The sequence below is a fragment of the Macaca nemestrina genome, chromosome 15 (genome assembly GCF_043159975.1).
Source record: "Macaca nemestrina isolate mMacNem1 chromosome 15, mMacNem.hap1, whole genome shotgun sequence".
In the NCBI taxonomy this organism is placed as follows: Eukaryota; Metazoa; Chordata; class Mammalia; order Primates; family Cercopithecidae; genus Macaca; species Macaca nemestrina.
The window spans coordinates 105,911,300-105,938,108 of NC_092139.1; the positions used below are offsets into that span (position 1 = coordinate 105,911,300).

The 26,809-nt window shown below is 51.2% G+C and overlaps 1 protein-coding gene across 7 annotated transcripts in view; it reads right to left on the reverse strand.

Annotated features, from left to right (window-relative positions):
• LOC105464453 (transmembrane protein 184B) overlaps positions 1-26,809 on the reverse strand; it is a 55,738-nt gene that overhangs the window by 13,913 nt on the left and 15,016 nt on the right. For 5 of the 7 annotated variants that reach the window (XM_011712392.2, XM_011712389.2, XM_071080584.1 and 2 more), the window contains 2 exons: positions 14,556-14,805; positions 12,758-12,923 (listed from right to left, as the gene is read on the reverse strand). In XM_011712392.2, coding sequence (XP_011710694.1) covers positions 12,758-12,923; positions 14,556-14,747 — 358 coding nt within the window. In that variant the 5' untranslated portion in view covers positions 14,748-14,805. Of the gene's footprint in view, positions 1-12,757; positions 12,924-13,574; positions 13,676-14,555; positions 14,806-26,809 lie in introns of those variants that run through there. The other 2 variants (XM_011712394.2, XM_071080585.1) reach the window with 2 other exon arrangements.

Here is a 26,809-nt window from a genome sequence, read left to right on the forward strand (position 1 = left end):
TGATCTGCCCACCTCAGCCTCCCAAAGTGCTGGGATTACAGGCGTGAGCCACCGTGCCCGGCCGACGGTTGCATTTTCTAAAGATTGCCACAGCCCGTGATGCTGACACCCCACCTCTGAGAGGTGGGGGTCCTGTACCCTCCCTTTGCATTTGGTGGACCTGAGTGACTAAAGCCAAAGTGATGTTTCATGACATCTGATGTAGGGGTTAGAAAAGGCCTCTTTCCTCTGGCTCTTCCTTGAGTGCCTATCCTTGCACCCAACCACCATGCAGGGGGGAAGCACGAGCTAGCCTTTGGCGACACTGCACAGAGAGGCTCATGTGAGGGAACCGAGGCCTTCAGCTGACAGCCAGCATCAACTGCCAAGCACACAAGGGAGCAAGCCTTCAGGTGGTCTGCCCCGGCCTTCACACTCTCCTGCCAAAGCCCAGAGGTCACGGAGCAGGGACGAACTACCTCCCCCACGCCCAGTCCAAATTCTTGACCTATAATATCCGTGAAGAAATTGGATGGTTGTTTTACACTTGTGTGTTTTGGCAGTAGGTATCTGCACAGCCATGGTAAGTGGAATACAGATAAAACCACAACTGAAGCTCCTGGGTCGTGCAGTGACCGCTCACGCCTGCATGCAACGGTACATTCTAGTCCCTCTGCTCACCCCAGAGGCAGACCCTGCTGAGATGCCGCCTGTTCTGTCCTGCAGCCCGCTGACTTCACTACCACCCCTCTCTGGGCTCTGCCTGATCCTTCTGGCACAAAAGCAGCATCAAGTAAGGTAAAGAGCCATGGGCCCTGGAGCCAGCCTGTCTTGGTGTGGACTGTGGTCCCAACCCTTAGGAGCTGTGTGGCCTCAGGCAAGTGTCTTAAGCGCTCCATGCCTGAATTTCCTCATTTGTAAGCGGGATAACTCCTTCCTTGGTGGGGTGAGGGGCTGTGAATGTGCAGAGCCTTAGATGAGCTGAGCGCACAGGCAAGAGTCCACGGTGTTGCCTACTGCTTTTTCCAGACCGTAAACTCCTTGCAGGTAGAATGCAGTCCTACCTCCAAAGACTACCGAGGGCCTGGCAGCTACAAACGCAATCAACACTGAAGGAAGGAATGGACAGACGTACATGGGCCATCTCCCCAGGGGAGCCTGCCATGACAACAGGCTCAGGCAGGGCAGGAGGGGACACCCCACTCTTACTCCAACACTGGAGGAGCTCCTCTCAGAGGCTAGCTCCAAGATCATCAGCTTTCCAGTCTCTAATGACAAAACCCTCCAGGGAAGCCACAGGGGTCCCAGGCCCATGAGCCCCCTCTATCTGGAAGCTCCCTCCCGGGTGAGCCCATCCCTGCAGTCCTCTCCCGAGAAAGGCCTGGCACCTGGGCTCATGTCCTTTCCTGCATCAAAACACACGTTAGCAGTTAGCACACTTTTGAATGACGTGGCCGGGGTCCATCCGTAACCGGCTCTGCATACAACTGATCAGAATTGTCAAATGTCATCGTCTCTCTCAGTTCAAGATTCTTGACCTTTTGGAGGTGCTCTGGGGCCAGCTAGTCTATAAAATACCAATTTACTGACAGCTCCTTTTAAAGAATCATTAGTGAGTCGATAATTGACTCCCTAATTCTTGGAGAAGATGAGACAGAATCTCCTTAGACGTGACGCAACCGGCCCAAGCTCGGCCCCACTGACCAACTAGACGCATCAGTTTCCCTCCTGGAAAGTACAGAGCCATGTGAACCACCACCTCCAGCATCCCAGCAAAAGTGTTTAAATGGAAAACTCAACACATCCCCTGGAAACAAACACAAAGATGTGTGCCCTGGATGTAAGAAGAGTGGAGAAGCTGAGGCGGGGCTGGAGGGAGGGTGCTTGGCCGGGAAGCTCACTGCCCACCGCCCTTCCCACCATGGCTCCAGTACCAGACCCCTGAAGAGGCCTCAGAGACACACAATGACTCTACACCTCCCTAAATATCCACCACAGCTGGTGTGCCAGGCTCTGTGCTAAGCCCTGGGGACTCCTAAATGATCAAGGAGCCCTTAGGCCAAGTCCAGAGGGCAGCAACCAGCATGAGGGACCGGACAGCCTCTCTCCTGGCCTGGACAATCAGGCTGTGGCTTCTCTGGAGGGTTTTGTCTTTGGAGACTGAAGAGTTGATGGCCTTGGGGCCAGCGTCTGGGAGGAACTCCTCCAGCATTGGAAAGAGAGTAGGCTGTCCATCCCCCCCCCCCGGAACTTTCTGCCCCACTCTAGACACCAAATCTTAAACTACAGACAAATGCACACTATCAGGAGAGAAGGACCAGGATGAACACAAAACAAGGACTGTGCTAGGAATGAGAAGACATCAGGGGTCACTCTCTTAATAGACGTGACAAGCACCTTGTTCCCAGGGTCAGATGGGACTCCCAGGGGCAGATCCCAGGACTGCAGCTCAATATACTCAATATAAAAAACCATTTCCTTTTTTTTTTTTTTGTTTCCTTTGATGCAGGGTCTCAGTCTGTTGCCCAGGCTGGAGTGCACAGATGCGATCATGGCTCGCTGTAGCCTTGACCTCCCAAGCTCAATCGATCCTCCCACCTCAGCCTCCTGAGTAGCTGGGACTACAGGTATGTGCCACCATGCCTGGCTAATTTTTGCTTTTTGGTTTTTTTGTAGAGACAGGGTTTCACCATGTTGTCCAGGCTGGTCTTGAACCCCTGGGCTCAAGTGATCTGCTGGTCTCAGCCTCCCAAAGTGCTGGGATTAAGGGCATGAGTCACTGCGCCTGGCCTATAAGAAACCATTTCTAACGGGTAGAGTCCAGAGATGGAAGTCGTGAGCTTGCTGCCAACAGAAGCAATCAGGCTGGGCCACCCCTCAGCAGACTTTCTAAAGGGGTCCCTTCCAAACCCGAGGCTCCAGGCTTCTCCCTCGTGACTTTCCTGTCCCTTGCAGATCCTGTTTATTCCTGTTTCTTGCCACCCCAAATGCTGCTTCTGACCTCTCCTCTACTGGCTTCTTTTGAATGGGCTTCTTTCCTATCGGCAGCTCCTTGAGTCTGGGTAGGAAGCTGTAGTCCAAGAGACTGCTCCTGACCCAGCCTCTCAGCTGGCCCATGACCTAGTAACTGCTACAGAATCCAGCAGTTGTAAGGCTTTACATGTTCACACACCCCTCCAACAACCGCCACCCCATTCCCCCACAAGGATGGAGTTATCCCCACTTACAGATAAGGAAATTCAGGCACGGAGCACCTAAGACACTTGCCCCAAGAGCCCCTGGGCTTTGAGAAAAGACTCAGTACTTGCCCTCCCACGTTTCTGCGTGCAGCTCCCAGGGTCAGGAGGCAGACACACTCATATAACTCACTATAACTTCAATGCACACTCGCTGTGCGCCTACTGTGTGCCACACACTGTGTGCAGAACCTCAATGGCCCTGGGCACACTGGGCCATTCTAAGCTCATCTCCTGTGCACACCTTCAGCGCCTAAAGCTGGCCTCATGGCCCAGCCCTCTGCTGCAGAGAAACACTCTGATTACTTGGAAAGACTGGGACATTCTGTATTTCAGATAACTGGAGATCGAGACCATCCTGGCTAACTCGGTGAAACCCCGTCTCTACTAAAAATACAAAAAATTAGCCGGGCATGGTGGCAGGCGCCTGTAGTCCCAGCTACTTGGGAGGCTGAGGCAGGAGAATGGCGTGAACCCGGGAGGCGGAGCTTGCAGTGAGCTGAGACCACGCCACGGCACTCCAGCCTGGGCGACAGAGCGAGACTCCGTCTCAAAAAAAAGAAAATAGGGGCCTTAGAATGTTCTTCTGCCCCTTTTCAGTGATGGGTGATCATCCTGGACAAGAATGGGCACAATGTGTTGCAACCAAGGGGGCAGGGGTCTGCGTGGTACAAGTGACCCCAGACTTCAAGTTGTGCCAAATGGCTCCTCTTCTCCTCCCTATTGGTTTTTTTGTTTGTTTGTTTTGTTTTGTTTTTTTTTTTTTTGAGACAGAGTTTTGCTCTTGTTGCCCAGGCTGGAGTGTAATGGCACAATCTCAGCTCACCACAACCTCCACCTCCTGGGTTCAAGCAATTCTCCTACCTCAGCCTCCCAAGTAGCTGGGATTACAGGCATGTGCCACCACGCCGGGCTGATTTTGTATTTTTAGTAGAGACGGGGTTTCTCCATGTTGGCCAGGCTGGGCTCGAACTCCCGACCTCAGGTGATCCACCTGCCTTGGCCTCCCAAAGTGCTGGGATTACAGGTGTGAGCCACCGCACCTGGCCCCCTCGTGGCTTTTTTGTCCTCTGCTGATTCTGCTTATTCCTGCTTCTCGCCACCCCGAATGCTGTTTCTGACTTCTCTTCTACCGGCTTCTTCTGAATGTCTTTCTGCACTCGGATCTATCGAGTTCTTTTTTTTTTTTCTTTTCTTTTCTTTTCTTTGTTTTTTTGAGACAGTCTCTCACTGTCGCCAGGGTGGAGAGCAGTGGTGCGATCTCGGCTCGCTGCAACCTCTGTCTTCTGGGTTCAAGTGATTCTCCTGCCTCAGCCTCCTGAGTAGCTGGGACTACAGGTGTGCACCACCATGCTCAGCTAATTTTTGTATTTTTAGTAGAGATGGGCTTTTACCATGTTGGCCAGGATGGTCTCAATCTCTTGACCTCATGATCCACCCGCCTCGGCCTCCCGAAGTGCTGGGATTACAGGCGTGAGTCACCATGCCCGGCCACTATTGGGGTCTCATAATCCTTGGCTCTATCTGTAAGAGCCCCGGCCAGCCAGTGCCCAGGCCAGCCCGGGAGTCCTTCTGGCAGCAAACTGGCCTGTGGCCCTCGTGTGGCCCTTGGCTGTGCTCACCCCAGTTGGACAGTGAATGAAGCATCATTCTCTGTTGCTTTCATGCATTCAAATCTCTTTCCCTAACAGGAGTTCACACTTTTCCAGGGGAGAAACTTGTCCCGTCCTCTCCTTCACCACGCTGGCAAAGAGCCCCAGGATTCAGAGACCCAGGTGTGAGTCTGGCCTTTGGCCATTACGATCTGGGTCACTCTGGACAAGATTCAGAGACTATTCAAAATTTTTTCACATTTGTAAAATGGGGATGATAATATATATACTCTGCCAGGTACTTGGGAGGTGAGAATGAGCTAACAGTGATGAAAAACACGTGGGAAAACTGTGAAATGCCACGCAAACATTCTTAACAAACAGCAACTGTATAAAGCGACATACGGACACTGTCTCCTGCCTCTGAACCCCAAGGCCCCGTGCCTCTGATCACAGAACTCCCCAGCGCTGCCTCCGAGTTGTCTTTACGGCCCACCCCCAACCCCACAATCAAACACTAAACGCACATGGGGGGTGGTTCCCACCCTGCCCCCATCTGCCTGCCACTGTACAACCTCTGGTGACGCATGCCAGTGCTATGAATTCCAGCCCTCGCAGACGGTACGTGGCACCAAGCTCTCTTCCAAGACTCAGCTCTCTCTCTGAGAACAGGAAGCACCAGTCACAAGTTCACAGGCTAAACATACACTTATCTCCGTTATCCCCCTCCTCGCCCTCCTAATGCCACTGAAATGAGAAGGAATGAAGGTGGGGTGGGGAGCAAACCTTCAAGGACAAGGGGAATGGCAACAGCCAACTGACATCAACAAAGCTCTGAACGCCACATGCTCACCGCTACACGGTCACCGAGTGGCGGACAGTTAGCGGGGTGGGGGTGGGAGGCAGAGCCCTAGGAAACCTCAGCACTGCACATGCCAGGCAGCTCTGGAGGCTGTGGGTGAGGATACAGATGCAGAAGCTGGTTAAGTCTCCACGTGGAACCACTGGATTATAAGTTTCAACAAAGGCTGAGATAGCTCCATCCTCAGAACACGGTCCAGCTGAGGGCCGTAATGGGACGACTTGGAGAAAATCCAAAGACTAAGCCTGAATATGAAGGGCAAGAGGTCCTCTCAGGTCTCTGCCACTCTGCACCGGTCACTCAGCCTGTTCAGTGTTTCGAGGCAGGAGATGAGAAATTACTCTTTATAGAAAGAGGTCCCAGAATTTAAAAAGCCTTCATTTGGTACCTGCCCCCATGCTGCATACAAATAGCCACGGAAACACCCCACACTCCATCACCCAATCAGGAGGCCCAGCAATTTTCTTTTTTTTCTGGAACAGGGAGAGAAAGGTCTTGCTCTGTTGCCAGGCTTGAGTGCAGTGGCACGATCACGGCTCAGTGCAGCCTCAAACTCCTGGGCTCCAGCCATCCTCCTGCCTCAGCCTCCTGAGTTGCTGGTATTTTCAGCCCCGTTCTTAAATATAAAAAATAGCCAAGGACACTGATATTTGAGGAGCGCTTCTAACAAGAAGGTCAAAGACCAAAGCGAACAAATAGATGAAAGGAACTCAAGAGATAGAGACAATGTAGGGAACAGAAGAAAACTGCAATGAACATCCCCAGCGACCAAAGAACAATACTCTCTCCTGTATCAAGAACAAGGCATCATAAAGAACAAGAATGGAGAGAGCTACTGACATTTTAAAACATGATAAAGGAAATAAAACATTCGCCGGGCGCGGTGGCTCAAGCCTGTAATCCCAGCACTTTGGGAGGCCGAGGCGGGCGGATCACGAGGTCAGGAGATCGAGGCCATCCTGGCTAATACGGTGAAACCCCGTCTCTACTAAAAAATACAAAAAACTAGCCGGGCGAGGTGGCGGCGCCTGTAGTCCCAGCTACTCGGGAGGCTGAGGCAGGAGAATGGCGTAAACCCGGGAGGCGGAGCTTGCAGTGAGCTGAGATCCGGCCACCGCACTCCAGCCTGGGCGACAGAGCCAGACTCCGTCTCAAAAAAATTAAAAAATAAAAAAAAAAGGAAATAAAACATTCAATAGAAAAGCTCAAAGGTAAGATTAAAAAAAAAAAGAAAACAGAAAACAAAACAAAACAAAATTCCTGGAAAACAGTACCAAAAAAGAGCCAGAAAATTATAAAGAAAATTTGAGGCTCGGCCGGGCGCGGTGGCTCACGCCTGTAATCCCAGCACTTTGGGAGGCCGAGGCAGGCGGATCACGAGGTCAGGAGATCGAGACCATCCTGGCTAACACGGTGAAACCCCGTCTCTACTAAAACATACAAAAAACTAGCCGGGCGAGGTGGCGGGCGCCTGTAGTCCCAGCTACTCGGGAGGCTGAGGCAGGAGAATGGCGTAAACCCGGGAGGCGGAGCTTGCAGTGAGCTGAGATTCGGCCACTGCACTCCAGCCCGGGCGACACAGCGAGACTCCATCTCAAAAAAAAAAAAAAGAAAGAAAATTTGAGGCTCAATCCGGAAGCATGAGGTGCTACTAACAGGAATTCCAGAAAGGGAGATTGGAAGAAAGTGGAGGGGAAGAAATGATCAAAGAAACATACAGAAAGACTTCCCAGAACCTTAAGGCAGGAGCATCCACGCTGGAAGGGCCCGCCAGGTTGCTGAGCACAATGACTATCCCACCTCCTGTGAGATTTCAGGACTCTGGGGATTAAGACAAGATCCTAAATACAAAGAGGAGAGGGGAAAAAAAAGCAAAAAAAAAAAAAAAAAAAAGAGTGAAGCAGGTCACACACACACACAGGCACTAGGGATCGAATGCAGGAGACTTTCCAGAAATTACATCAGAATCTAAGACAGTGAAGACATGCCTTCAAAATTCAAAGGGAGAAGGATTTCCAACTTAGGATTGTATTTCCCTTGAATACCAGTCAAATAGAACAATATACTGGCCGGGCGCGGTGGCTCACGCCTGTAATCCCAGGACTTTGGGAGGCCGAGGCGGGCGGATCACAAGGTCAGGAGATCGAGACCACGGTGAAACCCCGTCTCTACTAAAGATACAAAAAATTAGCCGGGCGCGGTTGTGGGCGCCTGTAGTCCCAGCTACTCGGGAGGCTGAGGCAGGAGAATGGCGTGAACCCGGGAGGCGGAGCTTGCAGTGAGCCGAGATCGCGCCACTGCACTCCAGCCTGGGCGACAGAGCGAGACTCCGTCTCAAAAAAAAAAAAAAAAAAAAAGAACAATATACTAAAGATATTTTCAGATTCCACAAAATAGACCTCCCATGCATCCTCTTTCTCAGGAAGCTGCTGGAAGATGTGCTCCAACCAGGCGGAGACAGCAAACCACGAACAAGGAGGAAACAGCCTCCACGGAACAGGTGACTCAGCACAGGAGAAGCAGTTTCCAGGCTGATGGTGAATGAAAGAGCCAGGGCAACAGCTGAGCAGCGGGAGCCTGGAAAGCAGGCATTCCTGACTGCACCACAGGGAGAAGGTTCCAGGAGAAACGCCATGGGGAAAATGGCAGAGCTCATGGATTCCTGGATTGGCCTGGCTTTACTGAGAGCAGGGCTGGTTTGGTTTTTGTTATGTTTTGTTTTTAAATTCAATTGAAGTATTTAGGAATAAACTAATGATAGGTATGTAGAAAACTGAGCAAACTAAAAGAAGGCAAGTAGTCACTGAAGCAAAAAACAAAAAGTTGTTTTTTTTGTTTGTTTGTTTTTTTTTTGTTTGTTTTTTTTTTGAGACGGAGTCTCGCTTTGTCACCCAGGCTGGAGTGCAGTGGCCGGATCTCAGCTCACTGCAAGCTCCGCCTCCCGGGTTTATGCCATTCTCCTGCCTCAGCCTCCCGAGTAGCTGGGACTACAGGCGCCCACCACCTCGCCCGGCTAGTTTTTTTTTGTATTTTTAGTAGAGACGGGGTTTCACCATATTAGCCAGGATGGTCTCGATCTCCTGACCTCGTGATCCGCCCGTCTCGGCCTCCCAAAGTGCTGGGATTACAGGCTTGAGCCACCGCGCCCGGCCAAAACAAAAAGTTACACAGGAAAAGGAAATGGATAGGATGCGGTGGCTCATGCCTATAATCCCGGCACTCTGGGAGGCCAAGGCAGAAGGATCATTTGAGCCTAGGAGTTTGAGACCACCCTAGGCAACACAGTGAGACCTCATCTCTACAAAAAAAAAAAAAAAAAATTTCTGGAGCATGGTGGCAGCACACACCTATGTGTGTCAGAACAAGACCTGTCTCTCAAACAAAGCCCTTCCACAATAGGAAGTCACTACGTATATAAAACTGAAAAATAACAACAAAAACCAGTATAAGCATATTTTTAGGTCATTCTAGGAAGAAAACAGCTGAAAGAGTTGAAAGTACAGTGAACTTCGGAGTGAGGAGTTAGAGGAGTTTTGTGTTTCAACCATATGCCTATATTACTTTAATAAACGTAAATTTTTTCAGTGTTTTTTAAAAGCAGAATTTTGTTAACAAATAAAAAAAGTGGCTGGGTGCAGTGGCTCATGCCTGTAATCCCAGCACTTTGGGAGGCCGAGGCGGGTGGATCACGAGGTCAGGAGATCGAGACCATCCTGGCAAACATGGTGGAAACCCTGTCTCTATTAAAAAATACAAAAACTTAGTCGGGCGTGGTGGCGGGCACCTGTAGTCCCAGCTACTCGGGAGGCTGAGGCAGGAGAATGGCGTAAACCCGGGAGGCGGAGCTTGCAGTGAGCCGAGATCGTGCCACTGCACTCTAGCCTGGGCGACAGAGTAAGACTCCGTCTCAAAAAAAAAAAAAAAAGAAAAAGAAAAAAAGCAAGGCCGGGCTTGCTGGGTCACACCTGTAATCCCAGCAGTTTGGGAGGCTGAGGTGGTGGGCGGATTGCCTGAGCTAGGAGTTTGAGACCAGCCTGGGCAACACGGTGAAACCCTGTCTCTATTAAAATACAAAAATAAAATTAGCCGGGTGTGGCGGTGTGTGCCTGTAGTCCCAACTACTTGGGATGCTGAGGCAGGAGAATAGCTTGAACCCGGGAGGCGGAGGTTGCAGTGAGCCAAGATCGCATCACTGCACTCCAGCCTGGGTGACAGAGCAAGACTCCATCTCAAAAAAAAAAAAAAAAAAAAGAAGAAAGAAAGAAAACAAATGACTGCAGTGCCCAGCTCTGAGTGAGCCCTCAGGAGAGGCTGGCTGGACCTGCAGAGTTCTCCAGCCCAGGCGAATCCCGCTCCTCCAGGGTCCTCCTGGCCCCTCTTGGGCACTTAGAAGGAAGGGTGGGAGGGGGAATACATGGGGGGACCTCTTTGAGTTTTAAGGGACTGCCCCATCACTGACTCTACAGAGGCAGCTGCAAGAGAGGGGCTAGGACGCAGAGCAGTGGTGCAGGGACAAGGCGAGGAGCAGGCCCCACTGCCTCTGATGCTGAAAGCTGGTGAACTCGGCCAGGCATGGCGGCTCACATCTATAATCCCCACGACTTTGGGAGGCCGAGGTGGGCAGATCACAAGGTCAAGAGAGTGACACCATCCTGGCCAACATGGTGAAACGCCGTCTCTACTAAAAATACAAAAATTAGCTGGGTGTGGTAGTGCACGCCTGTAGTCCCAGCCACTCGGGAGGCTGAGGCAGGAGAATCACTTGAACCTGGGAGGTGGAGGTTGCAGTGAGCTGAGATCGTACCACGGCACTCCAGCCTGGCAATGGTCTCAAAAAAAAAAAAAAAAAAAAAAAAGCTGGTGAACTCGGGGGCAGCCTGAACTTCACCGCAGCTGCTGTGCTGTTTGTAAACTCCCTGGGAGAGGCCAGGCCAAAGGGATAATCGCGTTGCTAGGAGATGTACTTCACAGGGCGGCCGACTTCCTGGAGGACCTCTCCCTGGGCTGGGAGGCAGGTCAGGGCAGGCGGGGCCTGAACAAAGAGGCTTCTGGAGCGAGGGGTGCCCGCCAGCCATCTGCTGCCGCCTCTGGGGCACAGAGTGAGGGCGAAGCGGAGGCTCCCCTGGCTGTGTGCCCCGCCTTCTGCCATGCGCCCGTCTTCGGGGTCCTGCCGAGAAGAGAGCCCACACTTGTCCCCCGACCACACAGGAGAGGCCGCCTTGGCAGGGAACAGCTTTGTGCTTCTGAAGGAACAGGTGGACAGAGGCTGCCCCTGGGTACCCATGCGAGGCTGGCAGCTGAATGGAAGAGGATTCTCAGCCCCACCCTTCGCCAATTCCAGCCTTTATGGTGCCCCAGGGACCCAGAGGTTTCCCTGGAGACTTGGCTGCTTCCAGGAACATCAGACACGAGAGCCCCAGTTAAGCCCTGAGCAGGTCCCCACCTGGCCTCAGTATTCTCACCTGGAAGGACAGGACGGAACGCCAGCCTGCGAGGAGGGAACATGGGAAGTTACTGAGTTGCTGGGAGTGAGTGGCAGGGAACAGACGGATGGAAAGGAGGGACCCCACGCAGAGCAGAAGAGCTTCCCAGGCCAGGGACATGGCACACATCAAGCCCTTGAGGCTGGGAAGCACCTGCCTGATGTGGCCGCAGTTGGGGGTGGGCAGGCAGAAATATGACAGCCTGGGGTGCAATATCCTCCTGTTCAGCAACTTCACTTTCTTGCCAAACCTAAAGGCATCTCCTGTGCCCTATGAGTTCTCAGGGATACACAAGGTTCAACGTAGACAAGAAGAGAGACTCCAGCGCTTGGGGAATGAGCATGCCTCACCCCAATATCCACAGAGTACAGGCCTGGGGCAGCACCTCCCAGGTCAGGGAAACAGACAACCGGGCATGGCCAGAGCTGCTCAGCCTGAGATGAGAAAAACCACATCCAGTCACTTTATCTAAAACCAGCAGCACAGGTGTGGGTAGGAGACAGGAAACCTCACACTCTGAGAATGGCATGAGTATCAATGTAGGGGTCCTTTTTTTTTTTTTTTTTTTTTTTTGAGACAGAGTTTTGCTCTTGTTGCCCAGGCTGGAGTGAAATGGCACAATCTCGGCTCACCACAACTTCAGACTCCTGGGTTCAAGCAATTCTCCTGCCTCAGTCTCCCGAGTAGCTGGAATTACAGGCGTGCACCACCATGCCCGGATAATTTTGCATTTTTAGTAGAGACGGGGTTTCTCCATGTTAGTCAGGCTGGTCTCAAACTCCCAACCTCAGGTGATCTGCCCGCCTCGGCCTCCCAAAGTAATGGATTACAGGTGTGAGCCACTGCACCCGGCCCAGTGTAGGGGTCTTGAATTGAGGAACCCCTCCTCTCCATTCCTGCTGGCCTGTCCAGGGCAGACCTGGGCATCGCTGGCCTCTGATGGAGGAGGAATGCCTGGGACCTGCCCAAGACAGGTCAGAGGCCAGCTCCCGTGACAGCAGCATCCTGGTCTCCTTGTGGTGACTGTTTAGGGGCCACAGACTCCCTCAGGGCAGCAGGGGTGAGGCTGGCTTTTCCTCTTTCCAGCTCCTGGCCTGTGGTCAGAGCTCAGGACAGGAGCAGGTGATGTCTCCACTCCACATCCAGAACCAAGTCCCCGAAAGGAATCGAGTCTTCTTCCTGGGTGGCGCAGTAGGGCACCCACTCATGGGACAAAGCCCTCAGAATTAAGACCCATGGGGACAGATGCCCAGCCCTGCCACTGACATGCCAGGGATCCCTGGATTGGTCCCTACCCAACTGCACCTGGGACCACCTGGGGTCTCTACAAACAGACCACTTGCTTACTGCCTCCACCCTGCCTGAGATGCCGGCATTGAAAAACGAGACCCAGGTGGAGGGTCCCTGCTTCAGGCACCTGTGAGGTGAGACTGTGGCTGCATGTGCTGTTACCTGTCAATTTGGGACAGAAACCCTGTAGCAGGTAAAGAAGCCAGGGATGTGTCAAGACAGTCCTCGTGAGGCCCCTCGGGGAGGAATGTGGGGAGAGGGGCTCCCAGCCTCCCGGCCCCCAGCCAGCCCTCCCCACTCCACCCCCATCCTCACCCTCGTAGCAGTCTCGGACGGTGCCGAAGTACACGTAGTATTGGTCGTTGGTGAAGAAGAGGAGGCTGAGCCAGGAGTCAAAGGCGTAGATGGGCACGATGAAGAGGATGCGTACGATGTAGCGCTGCTCGTTGGGGCAGCTGTAGCAGCGCAGGTGCATGTAGATCTGGGGGCAGAGGTGCGGGGTCAGCAGGGGACCCTCCTGTCCGCAGGAACAGGAGGACAGGTGGGCTTCCAGCTCTGCCACCCTGTGACCCGATGCACGGGACCTACCCAAGCCTCAGAGCCCTGCTCTGCAAAAAGGGGATGACAAGACTTGCCTCCCAAGGCCATTGTGAGACTCAGACCAGCGGGCGTGCACAAGGCTCGTGGAGTGCATGCAGCAGTGCTCGCGGGACGGTCTTGCAGGTGCAGGTGGCGGTGAGCCCACACCCCAGACCACAGGAGGGCCAGGGACGAGGATGGAAATCCAGTTTCCACAAGCTCCCCAGGGGACCTCACGCACAGGCAGCTCTGGGCCATCAGCGTGTGCCCTTTCCCTCTGCCTCACTCCAGCTGTGACTGTGGCAGCACTGAGCTAAATCACTGCCATCTGGGTTGCAGCCCTGCCCCGTCCCTTAACTTATGGCAAGACAGACCGGGCCCTCACTCTATGGCAGGTGGACACACTTCCTGGCTGAGTGGCTGCAGGGATGTCCTCAGGCTGTGCCTCCTCCTTCCATCTGGTAAACAGAGGCAGCACTGCCTACCTCACCAGGAAGTTAGAAGAATGAATGCTACTTTTAGGAAGCAGAGGAAAAAAGTAAAAGCTACACACAAATGCCAAGAGCTGCTCTACCACGGTCCTCAGTCCCGGCAGCCCCTGGGTGTCTCGTCCCAGCTCTCATGACATCACACTTGGCCCAGCTGAGACCTGGGCTGGGGAGGAAAAGAACAAAATATTCTCCATCTGCTATGGGCCAAAAGCCTTGGACGCAAATGGGTTCTAAAAGGGATGGGGACGCAGGGCATCTGGCAAGGGGTTGACTGGGGAACACGAGCGGACTCGCCCTGCCCCTCTCCACTGGACCACCCTCAAACCTCTGCAGGCTGCCAAGGCCAGTCCCCGCCCACATCAGCCTCCTCTGGGGCCACGAGTACAGGCAGACGGGAGACTTGACTTCTATCCCAGTCTGCCACCAACTTCCAAGTGACCGGGCTAGTTCCTCTTCCCCTCCCCTTCTGGCTCTCCATTTTCTCATCTGCAAAGCGGCCCCTGTCCCCGTGCTCCTGCGGTTCTAGGCTCTCTGTCACTTAGGTTCGACACGAGACTAGTTCCAGCCAATGGAAGGTGAACAGTGACGAGTGTCGCCTCTGGATGGAGGTGGTTAAATATCCAGAGTGCCTTCACACACTCCCTGCTGCCAGCTGTCAGATGGGCGACGCTTGATGCCAGAGTCACACGTCGGAACCTGTGCTGCATACTGGGCCCTGGGACGTGGGCAAGAAGGCGACTTCTTGGCGCATGCCTGTAGTCCCAGCTACTCGGGAGGCTGAGGCAGGAGAATTGTTCCAACCCAGGAGGCAGAGGTTGCAGTGAGCAAAGATTGCACCACTGCACTCCAGCCTGGGTGACGAGTGAGACTCTGCCTCAAAAAAAACCAAAAAACAAAAAACAAGTAGACTTCTATCAAGGGAAGCCTCTGATAACACAGGGCTTACCTACTACTGCAGCACAGCCTGGCCTAGCCTAACTCACACTCTGTTGGGCCAGGAACCTTTTGGACCCTTCTAGAGGCCCCCTGCCAGGCTTGGGTACCTGGTGGCATGTGATGAGCAGGGCCGTCCACACGAAGAAGCCAGAGATGGCCTGAGCGGCAGTTGTCATCAGGAACACAGGCTGCTCCATGGCAGTGGGGCTGCCCTCGGGGATCACGGAGACGCTGGGCGAGGCTGCTGCGGTCGTGGGCGACGCTGGATCTGGGGCCAGCACAGCCCCCCTCACTGTCATGGTGCCCAGCAGCAGGAGGCTCCCTGAGGGAAACCCTTGCAGTAAGTGACAAGCTAGCCTAGAGAGAAGAAATTGCAATGTGAGTCTTCTCCTAGGGCAAGTGGCAGCGTTGCAAAGAATCTTCCAGGTCTCTCCACCCACCTCCTGACCACGTCTGTATTGACCCCAACCATCACCCTGTCCCAGCCAGCCTCTCCCCTGGATTGATGCAACAGGCCACTGACCAGTTTCTCTGCTTCTGCCCTTGCCTCTAATGACCAGTCCCCACTCAGCAGGCTTGTGAGTCTTCCAAGGATTAGCCAGACCAGGCTGCCCCTGCTCAAAACTCTCCAATACCTCCCAGCTCCCCTGGAGTAAAAACTATAGTCCTCGCAACAGCCCCAAGGACTCGATAAGACCTCCTGGCTTCTATGATCTCAGCTCCTACAGTTCCCACTTCCATCTTCAGCTGCAGCCACGCTGGCCTCTTTGCTGTTCCTTGAACATACTAAGCCTGCTTCTGCCACAGGGCCTTTGCACTAGCTGTCTCTGCTTAGCCACACAGCTCCCTCCCACCGTTCCTTTAGGTCTCTACCTTGGCCACCATGAAAACATGTCAGCCTCTCCCAGGCCGGGCATGCCTGACTCCCTGCTTTCCTTTCTTTTCCTCCAGAGCACGCATTACATCGACACCACCCGACTAACTCGATTCACTCATGTATTTATTAACTGTTCCCCCTACCCCACCTAGAACACAGGCTCCTTGGGGACAGCAGCTCTGTTTGGGACTATACAGGCAGCACTGGGAACCATGGGCACACAACAGACATTTGGGAACTTCCTGCTGGGCCTGAACATCTTTATACCCCGGAGCCAGTAAAACCACTTACTGCTGAGGCCTCCTCCGAGGGCTTGTGTGTGTTCTTCGCCATTTCTCCCCCTTAACGGCTGACCCACTCCCCCACCATCTGGCTGTGCTGTTTTGGAGACTCTGTGGCTCCTCCCCAATCTGTGCACTCTAAACTCTCATCTTTTAAGTCAGCCCATGTGCCACCCCTCCTGAAAGTCTGCCTGCACACCTTCTCCAGTTCTGAGACTTCCAGCCATTCCGCATCCTCGAACATGCGGGTCTGTCACCGCTCACGTGTTCATCCTCCTGCCTACTCTTTGAGGCAAGATCCCACACCCCCAGCCCACTTATAATACTTAACTTTATTATTATTATTATTATTATTATTATTTTGAGACAGGGTCTCACTCTGTGGCCCAGGCTGGAGTGCAATGGTACAATCTCGGCTCCCTGCAGCTTCCACCTCCTGAGCTCAAGTAATCCTCCTGCCTTAGCCTTCTGAGTAGCTGGGATTACAAGCGTGCACCACCACACCTGGTTAATTTTCTAATTTTTTTGTAGAGATGGGGTCTCCCTATGTTGCCCAGGTTGGTCTTGAATTTCTGGCCTCAAGCAATCCTCCTGCCTCATCCTTCCAAAACGCTGGGATTATAGGCGTGAGCCACCGTGCCTGGCCTGCCTGGCCTATCTACGGATTTTCACTGCTTGTTTCCAAAAATGTGAGGTGCCTCACAGTGAAACAAAGAATACTGGGTGGAGCCCTCATGAATGAGATTAGTGTCCTCATAAAAGGAACCGCAGGGAGCTGCCACGCCCCTTCTACCACAAGAGGACACAGGGAGAAGGCACCATCTATGAACCAAAAAGTGAGCCCTCTCCACACACTGAATCTGCCAGCACCTCGATCTTGGACTTCCCAGCCTCCAGAACTGCGAGGAAGGAGGCAGTCGATTTATGGGATTTTGTCATAGCGGCTCAAGAAGACTAAGGCAGGAGCCTGGCCGCATCCTCTACCCACAGCCCTGATGGGGTGTCCCTTTCAGTACAGCCACCTGCTGAAAGGCTGGTCAATGCCATCCAACAAACACCTCTGCCCAAATCACCAACTATGGCAATAACCTGCAATGCCACCAGAGGAATACCCGACAATTTTAAAAGATGCAAAGTGCCGTGTGTGGGCACTGCGGAAAGAGCCTGGCTGGAGCGTGAACACCAGCTCCCCCGCCAACCAGCCATGTGGGTTCCCTGCTCCAAAAACTAGCTCAGAAAATGAGCCAACCCCAACCCCGACCATCTCGGTCTGAACAGAGGTCACTCTAGATGATCTCATGGTCCCTTTCAAATCCACAGGCTGATATTCAAGTCAGAATATCCTGACACCAACGGAGGTTTCCCTGGGCCTTCCCAGGTGCAGCAGCCTGCAGCCCGGCCCTGTGATGCAGAGGATCTTGCGTCCGCTGTCTGTCTGCACTGCCCGCCTGCACCCCGGGCTCCTCGCCAACGGCCGCAGCATCTCCACCACCATGTTGGCTCTTAGCTGTAAGTGTGCACTCTAGGAGAGCCCTTTACATTTCTATTTTCCCACACATACATGATCTCTTAACACACCAATCGAGACACGAATCCAGATTAAAACTCAAAACTGGAGAAGGCGTCTATATAAAGAAATTCAAAAATGGAGAAGGTGTCTATATATAAAGACTGGTGGCAAGCTTTGAAAAAGAGACACAGTGACAAGTCCAAGAATAGCTCCTGTAAGTATGGTTGCAAAACTGAAAACCAGCGCCAGAAATATTTCTTGAAAAAGACTTGGGTTGTAAACCATCATCTTTGTCTATCATCTCAAATTAAATGAATAGACATGGGGAATTGTGGGGGGACCAGAGGAAGTACAAATATGCCTAAATCTTCACCTTCCAAGCAAGGTGCGGGGGGATGTCGAAGGCTGTTTTGTTCATGACTAAGGGCAGTGTTGAGAAGCCTCCAGCTTAGACTCCCAGGCAGAGGGGCAACCCCAGGGAGCAGACCCGAGCCAGGGCTGGGATCTGGGTGAAGGCTGCAGGCCAGCTTCCTCCTGCGGCTCTGCTCACTCACATGCACATGTCCACCTGGCGTTCAGGGCCCCTTCACGTTCTTCATGTAGGTTGTTTATTTCACAAGAGGAAATGCACCCAGAGATGTGGGTGACTTACCCCCAAATCAGAGCCGGGACTCAAAGCCAGGTCCTATCAACACATTGTCTCCCCACCTACTACAAAGTGGGGGGACCTAGCTGAGCCACCCCTCCTGCTCCAGAGCCTCCTAACAAGACATGGCCATGCCCATCCTCCCACAGCCTCCAGACTCTTCTAGCAGGAGGCAGGCAGGTCCCCCAGGGCGGAGGAGAAGCCACCATGGCTGGGAGTGTTTCCGCAGCCCAACTCATGCTGGCCACGTTTCTGCACCGGGGCCAATTCATCAACAACGTATTTTACTCTTGGGCAACCCCAGTGGTTTACAAAGCATTTCCCCAAACATTATCTCATGTATTTTCTCAAGGCAACTTTGAAGTAAGTAACATTATCTCCATCTTAGAGATGAGGAAAACGATGCAGAACTTGGTTTTATAGCCACCCAGGGTGGCAACAATTCAAGGGTTTTCATAATTCCCCAAAATACTTAAAGCAATATTCTGGCTTATAGACGCATGGTCCCCAACACTCAAGACAGCAGGTGCAGGCAGCTGCTTGAAGGCCCAGAGCTCACCTTGTTCCCTGGACCCAAGGCAGCAGACGGAGGCTGTCAAATGTACTCCCAAGCCAGTGACCACAAGGCCAGACTCTGCAAACTGTTCAGTGTGTTGGGGCTGGGGCAGGGTGGGCACTGGGATCTGACCCTTTCACACTTTCTATAGGCACTGACTGGGAAGCTGCCTGCCCAGATCCCACAGGCAAGCAGGATGTTCACCTGGCATAGCCTGTGGACCTTGGGGAAGCACGCACAATGCCGTCTGATGCAGCCTCTTTACTCCCGTGGGCAAAGGGGTGGGGAATGACTCCATCCATGTCTCCCCTTTTCCAATGCAGTCCACGCAAACAGATGAGTCTCAGAATTTCAGCTGCTCTGACAGGACCCCATTATCTTGTTTTTATTGTTTTGTTTTGTTTTTTTTGAGACAGAGTCTTGCTCTGTTGCTCAGGCTGGAGTGCAATGGCATGATCACAGCTAACTGCAGCCTTGACCTCCCTAGGCCCAAGTGATCCTCCCACCTCAGTCTCCCAAGCAGCTGGGACCACAGGCATGTGCCACCATGCCCAACAATTTTTTTTTTTTTTTTTTTTGAGACAGGGCTTTGCTCTGTTGCCCAGGCTGGAGTACAGTGGTGTGATCTTAGCTCACTGCAACATCTGCCTCCTGGGGTCAAGCCATCCTCCCACCTCAGCCTCCCAAGTAGCTGGGACTACAGGTGTGAGCCACCATGCCCAGCTAATTTTTGTTATTTTTTTGCAGAGATGGGGTTTTACGACATTACTCATGCTGGTCTCGAGCTCCTGGACTCAAATGATCCTGCCATCTTGGCCTCCCAAAGTGCTGGGATTACAGGCATAAGCCATCACAACTGTCTCCCATTATTTCCCTAATTGACCAAGTGTTAAACTTCTGCCAGGAACATGACAGAGGGCCCTAAGGGAAGATGCTGAAATCATCTTTTTAACAAGTCCTGAGGCCTCTGGACTCCATGCTAGGCACCGACACACCCAGCCCCAGCCTTTAAGGTGCTCCATGCTGCTCTTCGTGCCTGCTCTATGCCACAGGCAGGAGTGACCTGGAGGCCTCTTCCCCTTGCACTGCTGAGAGGTGAGTGCCCAGCACTACAGGAGCCTAGAGCAAGCATCGGGCTTGGGGAGGGGGTCAGGGAAGGCTTCCACCTGGTGGGGACATAACCAGGCTTATGCTTTGAGTCACCCAACAGGACTCCCACTAGATTCCACCACGTGCAACCTGCGTGGTTACTTCTCTCTGAGCCTCAGTTTCTCCATTATAACATTTCAGGGGAACTACATAATTGACAAGGGACAGTTTTAGGTTACAGAAGTCCCATTAATAAATGGAGACAGGCCGGGCGCGGTGGCTCAAGCCTGTAATCCTAGCACTTTGGGAGGCCGAGACGGGTGGATCACGAGGTCAGATCGAGACCATCCTGGCTAACATGGTGAAACCCCGTCTCTACTAAAAAAAAAATACAAAAAAACTAGCCGGGCGAGGTGGCGGGTGCCTGTAGTCCCAGCTACTCCGGAGGCTGAGGCAGGAGAATGGCTTGAACCCGGGAGGCGGAGCTTGCAGTGAGCTGAGATCCGGTCACTGCGCTCCAGCCTGGGCGACAGAGCGAGACTCCGTCTCAATAAATAAATAAATAAATAAATAAATAAATAAATGGAGACAGTGCCCAGCAAGGTGCCTCACACCTGTAATCCCAGCACTTTGGGAGGCCGAGGCCAGTGGATCATGAGGTCAGGAGATCAAGACCAACTTGGCTAACACGGTGAAACCCCATCTCTGCTAATACAAAAAATTGGCTGGGTGTGGTGGCGGGCGCCTGTAGTCCCAGCTACTGGGGAGGCTGAGGCAGGAGAATCGCGTGAACCCAGGAGGCAGAGCTTGCAGTGAGCCGAGATGGCGTCGCTGCACTCCAGCCTAGGTGACAGAGCCAGACTCCGTCTCAAAAATAAGTAAATAAAAATAATAATAATAAAAATAAAACATTGGTGGGGTGCGGTGGCAAACACCTGTAATCTCAGCACTTTGGGAGGCCAAGGTGGGTGGATCACTTGAGGCCAGGAGTTCGAGACCAGCCAGGGCAACATAGCAAAACCCCGTCTCTACTAAACATATAAAAATTAGCCAGACATAGTGGCACGTGCCTGTAATCCCCAGCTACTTGGGAGGCTGAGGCGGGAGAATCACTTGAACCTGGGAGGTGGAGGTTGCAGTGAGCCAAGATCGCACCACTGCACTCCAGCCTGAGCAACAGAGCAAGACTCCATCTCAAAAATAAATAAATAAATAAATAATAAACCTTAACCTAAACCCTTACACATATACAAAAATTAACTCAAAATAAATCACAGATTTAAATGCAAAATGTAAAACTCTAAACCTTTTAGAAGACAGGAGAAACTATTTGAAACCTAGAGATGGCCAAGTGTTCTTAGACTTGACACCAAAAGCATGATCCATAAAACGAAAAAAATCGATAAACTGGAATATAAGAAAAGTAAAAACTTTTGCACTATGAATAAACAAGGCACAGAGTGGAAGAATATATTTGCAAGTCACAGATCTGGTAAATGACTAGCGTTGGAAATGTATCAAGAATGCTCAAGGCCGGGCGCGGTGGCTCAAGCCTGTAATCCCAGCACTTTGGGAGGCTGAGACAGGTGGATCACGAGGTCAGGAGATCGAGACCATCCTGGCTAACACGGTGAAACCCCATCTCTACTAAAAAATACAAAAAACTAGCCGGGCGAGGTGGCGGGCGCCTGTAGTCCCAGCTACTCAGGAGGCTGAGGCAGGAGAATGGCATAAACCCGGGAGGCAGAGCTTGCAGTGAGCTGAGATCCGGCCACTGCACCCCAGCCTGGGCAACAAAGCAAGACTCCGTCTCAAAAAAAAAAAAAAAAAAAAGAATGCTCAAAAAGCTCCAGGGGACAGGCACGGTGGTTCACACCTGTAATCCCAGCACTTTGGAAGGCCAAAGTGGACAGATCACCGGAGCTCAGGAGATCGAGAACAGCCTGGCCAACATGGTGAAACCCTGTCTCTACTAAAAATAAAAAAATTAGCTAGGCATGGTGGCGGGCGTCTGTAATCCCAGCTACTCAGGAGGCTGAGGCAGCAGAATCGCTTGAACTGGGGAGGCAGAGGTTGCGGTGAGCCGAGATCATGCCATTGCACTCCAGCCCCTAGGGGACAGAGCGAGACTCTGTCTCAAAAAAAAAAACAAAAAAAAAACAAAACAAAGAAGCACCATGGTAAAAAGAAAACCAAACAATCCCACTTGAAAACAGTCAAAAGATACAGACATCTCAGTAAAAAAGAGATACACAGTAAATCAGCACATGAGGCCGGGTGCAGTGGCTCACACCTGTAATCCCAAAACTTTGAGGGGCTGAGACAAGTGGATCAATTGAGGCCAGGAGTTCAAGACCAGTCTGGCCAACATGGCAAAACCCTGTCTCTACTAAAAATACAAGAATTAGCTGGGTATGGTGGTACACGTCTGTAATCCCAGCTACTCGGGAAGCTGAGGCAGAATAATTGCTTGAACCTGGGAGGTGGATGTTGCAGTGAGCTGAGATTGCGCCACTGCAATCCAGCCTGGGCGACAGAGTGAGACTCCATCTCAAAAAAAAAAAAAAGGCCGGGCACAGTGGCTCACGCCTGTAATCCCAGCACTTTGGGAGGCCGAGGCGGGTGAATCACGAGATCAGGAGATGGAGACTATCCTGGCTAACATAGTGAAACCCCGTCTCTACTAAAAATACGAAAAGAAATTAGCCGGGTGCGGTGGCAGGCGCCTGTAGTTCCAGCTACTTGGGAGGCTGAGGCAGGAGAATGGCGTGAACCCGGGAGGCAGAGCTTGCAGTGAGTGGAGATGGCGCCACTGCACTCCAGCCTGGGCGACAGAGCGAGACTCCCATCGCAAAAAAAGAGAGTTAAACATCATTAGCCATTAAGGAAATGCAAACTGAAAAACTGAAAACACCTCACATCCCATACCTGGGTACCAAAAAATAAATATCATATACCTATAAAACAAAAAATACTGACAATATCAAATGCTGACAAGGATGCAGAGAAACCTGATCTCCCAAACATTGCTGGTGGGAAGATAAAATGGTAAATGGTACAGCCACCATGGAAAACAAGTAGTTTGGCAGTTTCTTTTTTTTTTTTTTTTTTGAGACACAGCCTTGCTCTGTCGCCCAGGCTAGAGTGCAGTGGCGCCATCTCAGCTCACTGCAACCTCTACTTCCCAGGTTCAAGCACTTCTCTGCCTCAGTCTCCTGAGTAGCTGGGATTACAGGTGCCCGCCACCACGGCCAGCTTTTTTGTATTTTTAGTAGTGATGGGGTTTCACCATCTTGGCCAGGCTGGTCTTGAACTCCTGACCTTGTGATCCATCCGCCTCAGCCTCCCCAAGTGCTAGGATTACAGGCGTGAGCCACCACACCCGACCCCGGCAGTTTCTTATAAAACTAACATGCATTTACTACACAACCCAGTAATCACTGTGGACATTTATTCTATAGGAATGAAAACGTATATTCACACAAAAACCTGTACACAAATGTTCACGGCAGCCATATTTGGAATCATCAAAACCTGGAAAGAACCCATGTCCTTCAACAGGCAAAGGGTTAAACAAACTCTGGTACATCCAGAGCATGGAACAGTACCCAGCAAGAAAAAAAGAACCAATGACTGACACACGCAAGTGATCTAGATGGATCTCAGGGCATTACATTTTGTGAAACCAGCCAATCTCAAAAGGTCGCGCACTGCATGATCCATTTACGTAACATTCTCAAAATGACAAAGCTATAAAGATGGAGCATGGTGTAGTAGTCGGCAGAGGACAGTGACGATGATGGGTGGGGGATGTGCGAATTTAAAGGGGTAACAAGGGAGTTCCTTCCAGGTGATGAAATAGTTTGTATCTTGATAGTGGTGGTGGTTACACGAATCTGCATGTGATAAAACTGAATAGAACTACACATACACCCTACATGAAAAACACAGAAAACTGAATGAATAAGGTCTGTACTTCAGTTAATAATACTGTTGGGCTGGGTATGGTGGCTCACACCTGTAATCCTAGCATTTTGGGAGGCCAAGGTGGGTGGATCATCTGAGGTGGGGAGTTTGAGACCAGCTTGACCAACATGGAGAAACCCCGTCTCTACTAAAAATACAAAAATTTGCCCAGGGGACCTTTTTGTTTTGTTTGGTTTTGTTTTTTGGATTTGGGGTCTTACTCTGTCACCCAGACTGGAGTGCAGTGGCACGATTTTCAACTCACTGCAACCTCCGCCTCCTGGGTTCAAGCAATTCTCCTGCCTCAGCCTCCCAAGTAGCTGGGACTACAGGCACCCGCCACCATGCCCGGCTAATTTTTGTATTTTTAGTAGAGATGGGGTTTCACCTTATTGGCCAGGCTGGTCCCTTGGACAGGGTGGTCTCAAACTCCTGACCTCATGATCCTCCCACCTCAGCCTCCCAAAGTGCTGGGATTACAATCGTGAGCCACCATGCCCAGCCAACAAATCTTATTGATCGCTTTTCTACAAGATAACCAATAAATCTCTGATACAGACTGAGTCCCTCCCCATCTTACTACAGATTTCACAGAAAAATCTGTTTTCTATTGTCTAAAGTTTTTTATTATGGAAAATTTCAAACATACAAAGCTGGAACAAATAGTGTAATGAATTTTTCCACTTCTCTGTCACCGAGCTTTAACGGTTAGCAACATTGCACAATCTTGTTGCATCTTTCCCTGTCCCCCAGATGTAATGTTAAATACTTCGGTATGCATCTGTACTTGATACAGACTTTTTAAACTATTTTGAAATAATCGTAGGCTCACAGGAAATTGCAAAAATAGAATGTAGGGTCCTGTATGCCCTTCACCCAGCTTCCTCAAAGGGTGACGTCTAGTCTAGCTGTAGTACAGTATCAAAGCCCGGAAGTGGACATTAATAGTTTTTTTTTTTTTTTTTTTTTTTGAGATGGAGTTTCGCTCTTGTTGCCCAGGCTGGAGTGCAATGGCGCAATCTTGGCTCACGGCGACCTCCACCTCTGAGATTCAAGCGATTCTTCTGCCTCAGCCTCCCGAGTAGCTGGGATTACTGGCACGCACCAAAACAACATGTCTGTCACTGATTTTAAAAAGAAAAAAAAATTCTCTCATAGCTGAACTCCTAAAAAACTACGTAACAATTTTCTAGTCCATTAAAAATTATCCAAAGCATTTCAGTGGGTTTTGGACTCGCTAGTTAAGAATTTTAAAATAAAATACCTTCCATTTTGTTTACAAAAACATGTGATTGGCATCAGGGAGGATGGAAATGTACTGGCCAAATTTCAACAAATCCTTTGCATACTCAGTGGACGGGATGGAAAAATGAGTAACCCGATTTAGAAAGAAAGCCAAGGATGTGTCTGTTCCGTGTGCAGCTTCCTGTCCCAGACAGGATCTTTTGCAGGGAAAGCAGCCATTAAAACCCAGTCTCTAAACAAGCTGAACGTGAAGCCAGACCTTCCAAACGCTCTCTCACTGAGCACAAAAGTGCGCACCCCAAAAAATGACCCTGTGTATGAACTCAGGAGGTTTTTGTACCATCAACAAAGTAAAAATTTTCTTTATTACATCTTTAGCTTGGCCTTTGGTTTCTGTTTTTGGTGTAGGTTTTATCACGTACACAGTGAAACAGTAAAGTAATACATATGTATACTTATTGTAACACACACTTATAATTACACCAATATCCACATATTGGGATGCATGCTCAAGAGGTTTTGTTCCGGTTTCTTTTTTACTGACAGGGCTGTGTGATCCCAAGGAAGTTTGGAGAGCAGTGCTGTAGTGATGGGCGAAGGTCCAAGGCTTCCTAATGGCTGCTGCTATTCCCCTCTCCTCTGCAATCTCTCTGCCTCTCCGCCCTTCCCCAGACAAGGCCCCCTGGCTCAGTTCCAGGCTGCAGATCAGACAGAAAATAAAGTCAAGGACCCCTTCCTCCCCCACATACAGCCTACCTGCCAGTGAATGCAGTCTCCACACCTCTCATTCACACGCCACCCAGCAGGTGGCAAAGAGGCCAAGCCACGTAGTCTGCACTTTGTCCCAGGCTCTGAGATAGGGAACTGAGTTGGAACCTCAGTGCTGTCACCTGAGCTGGGCCTCAGACAGGTGACTGGACATCTCTTACTATCTTTCTTGGGGAGAAGAGTCCAGATGCACTGTCCTGTAGCTAAGGCTTTCGGACTAAATGGATTTAAAAATTTACAATTTTTCCAATTTTTTTTTTTTTTTTTTTTTTTTAGACTAAGTCTCGCTCTGTCACCCAGGCTGGAGTGCAGAGGAACAATCTCGGCTCACTGCAACCTCCGCCTCCCAGATTCAAGCGATTCTCCTGCCTCAGCCTTCCTAGTAGCTGGGATTACAGGCATGAGCCACCATGCCTGGCTAATTTTTGTATTTTTAGTAGAGATGGGGGGTTTCACCATGTTGGCAGGGCTAGTCTTGAACTCCTGACCTCAAGTGATCCACCCACCTCAGTCTCCCAAAGTGCTGGGATTATAGGCATGAGCCACCGTGTCCGGCCGAATTTTTCAGATTTTAGAAAGGATTATGCTGCTAGACACAGTGACACTCCTGGAAGGGTGGCTACAGCATCCCAAAAGCAAACATACAGTACTTTCATAGGAAAACATACTGTTAGTCACCCTAGGTAAGATATTTTTAGGCCGGGCGCAGTGGCTCAAGCCTGTAATCCCAGCACTTTGGGAGGCCGAGACGGGTGGATCACGAGGTCAGGAGATCGAGACCATCCTGGCTAACACGGTGAAACCTCGTCTCTACTTAAAAAAATACAAAAAACTAGCCGGGCGAGGTGGCAGGCGCCTGTAGTCCCAGCTACTCGGGAGGCTGAGGCAGGAGAATGGCGTGAACCCGGGAGGCGGAGCTTGCAGTGAGCTGAGATCCGGCCATTGCACTCCAGCCTGGGCGACAGAGCGAGACTCCGTCTCAAAAAAAAAAAAAAAAAAAGATATTTTTAAAGGCCATAATTAGTATCACATCAATTCAGGTCAGATTTTTGCAGCAGAAATTAGTCTGCTGCAGACTTAGGAAGAACCTTTGGGACTTCTGAGCGTTCTGGATTCTAGAACAGCAGAGAAGGGGATGTGGGCCTGGACCGTCCTCCAGAACTGTAGGGAGGCTGATGAGGAAGCAGACATCGAGTGTGGTTTATTTTTATGCTTATTTTCAACTGTAATGATATCCCTCCTCCCAAGCTGAAATCCACTGAGAATGTGGCAGGAGCTGGCCGTGGGACCCAAAGTCTCACTTCTCCCAAGACTGCCCCTCCTCCCTCCTCTTCCAGGAAAGACGTCTTCCGCTGGCCCCCCATCAGAGACATCCTCCTTTCTCAGATAAGCTACGCAGCTATGTCATCACTGAACTTGGCCA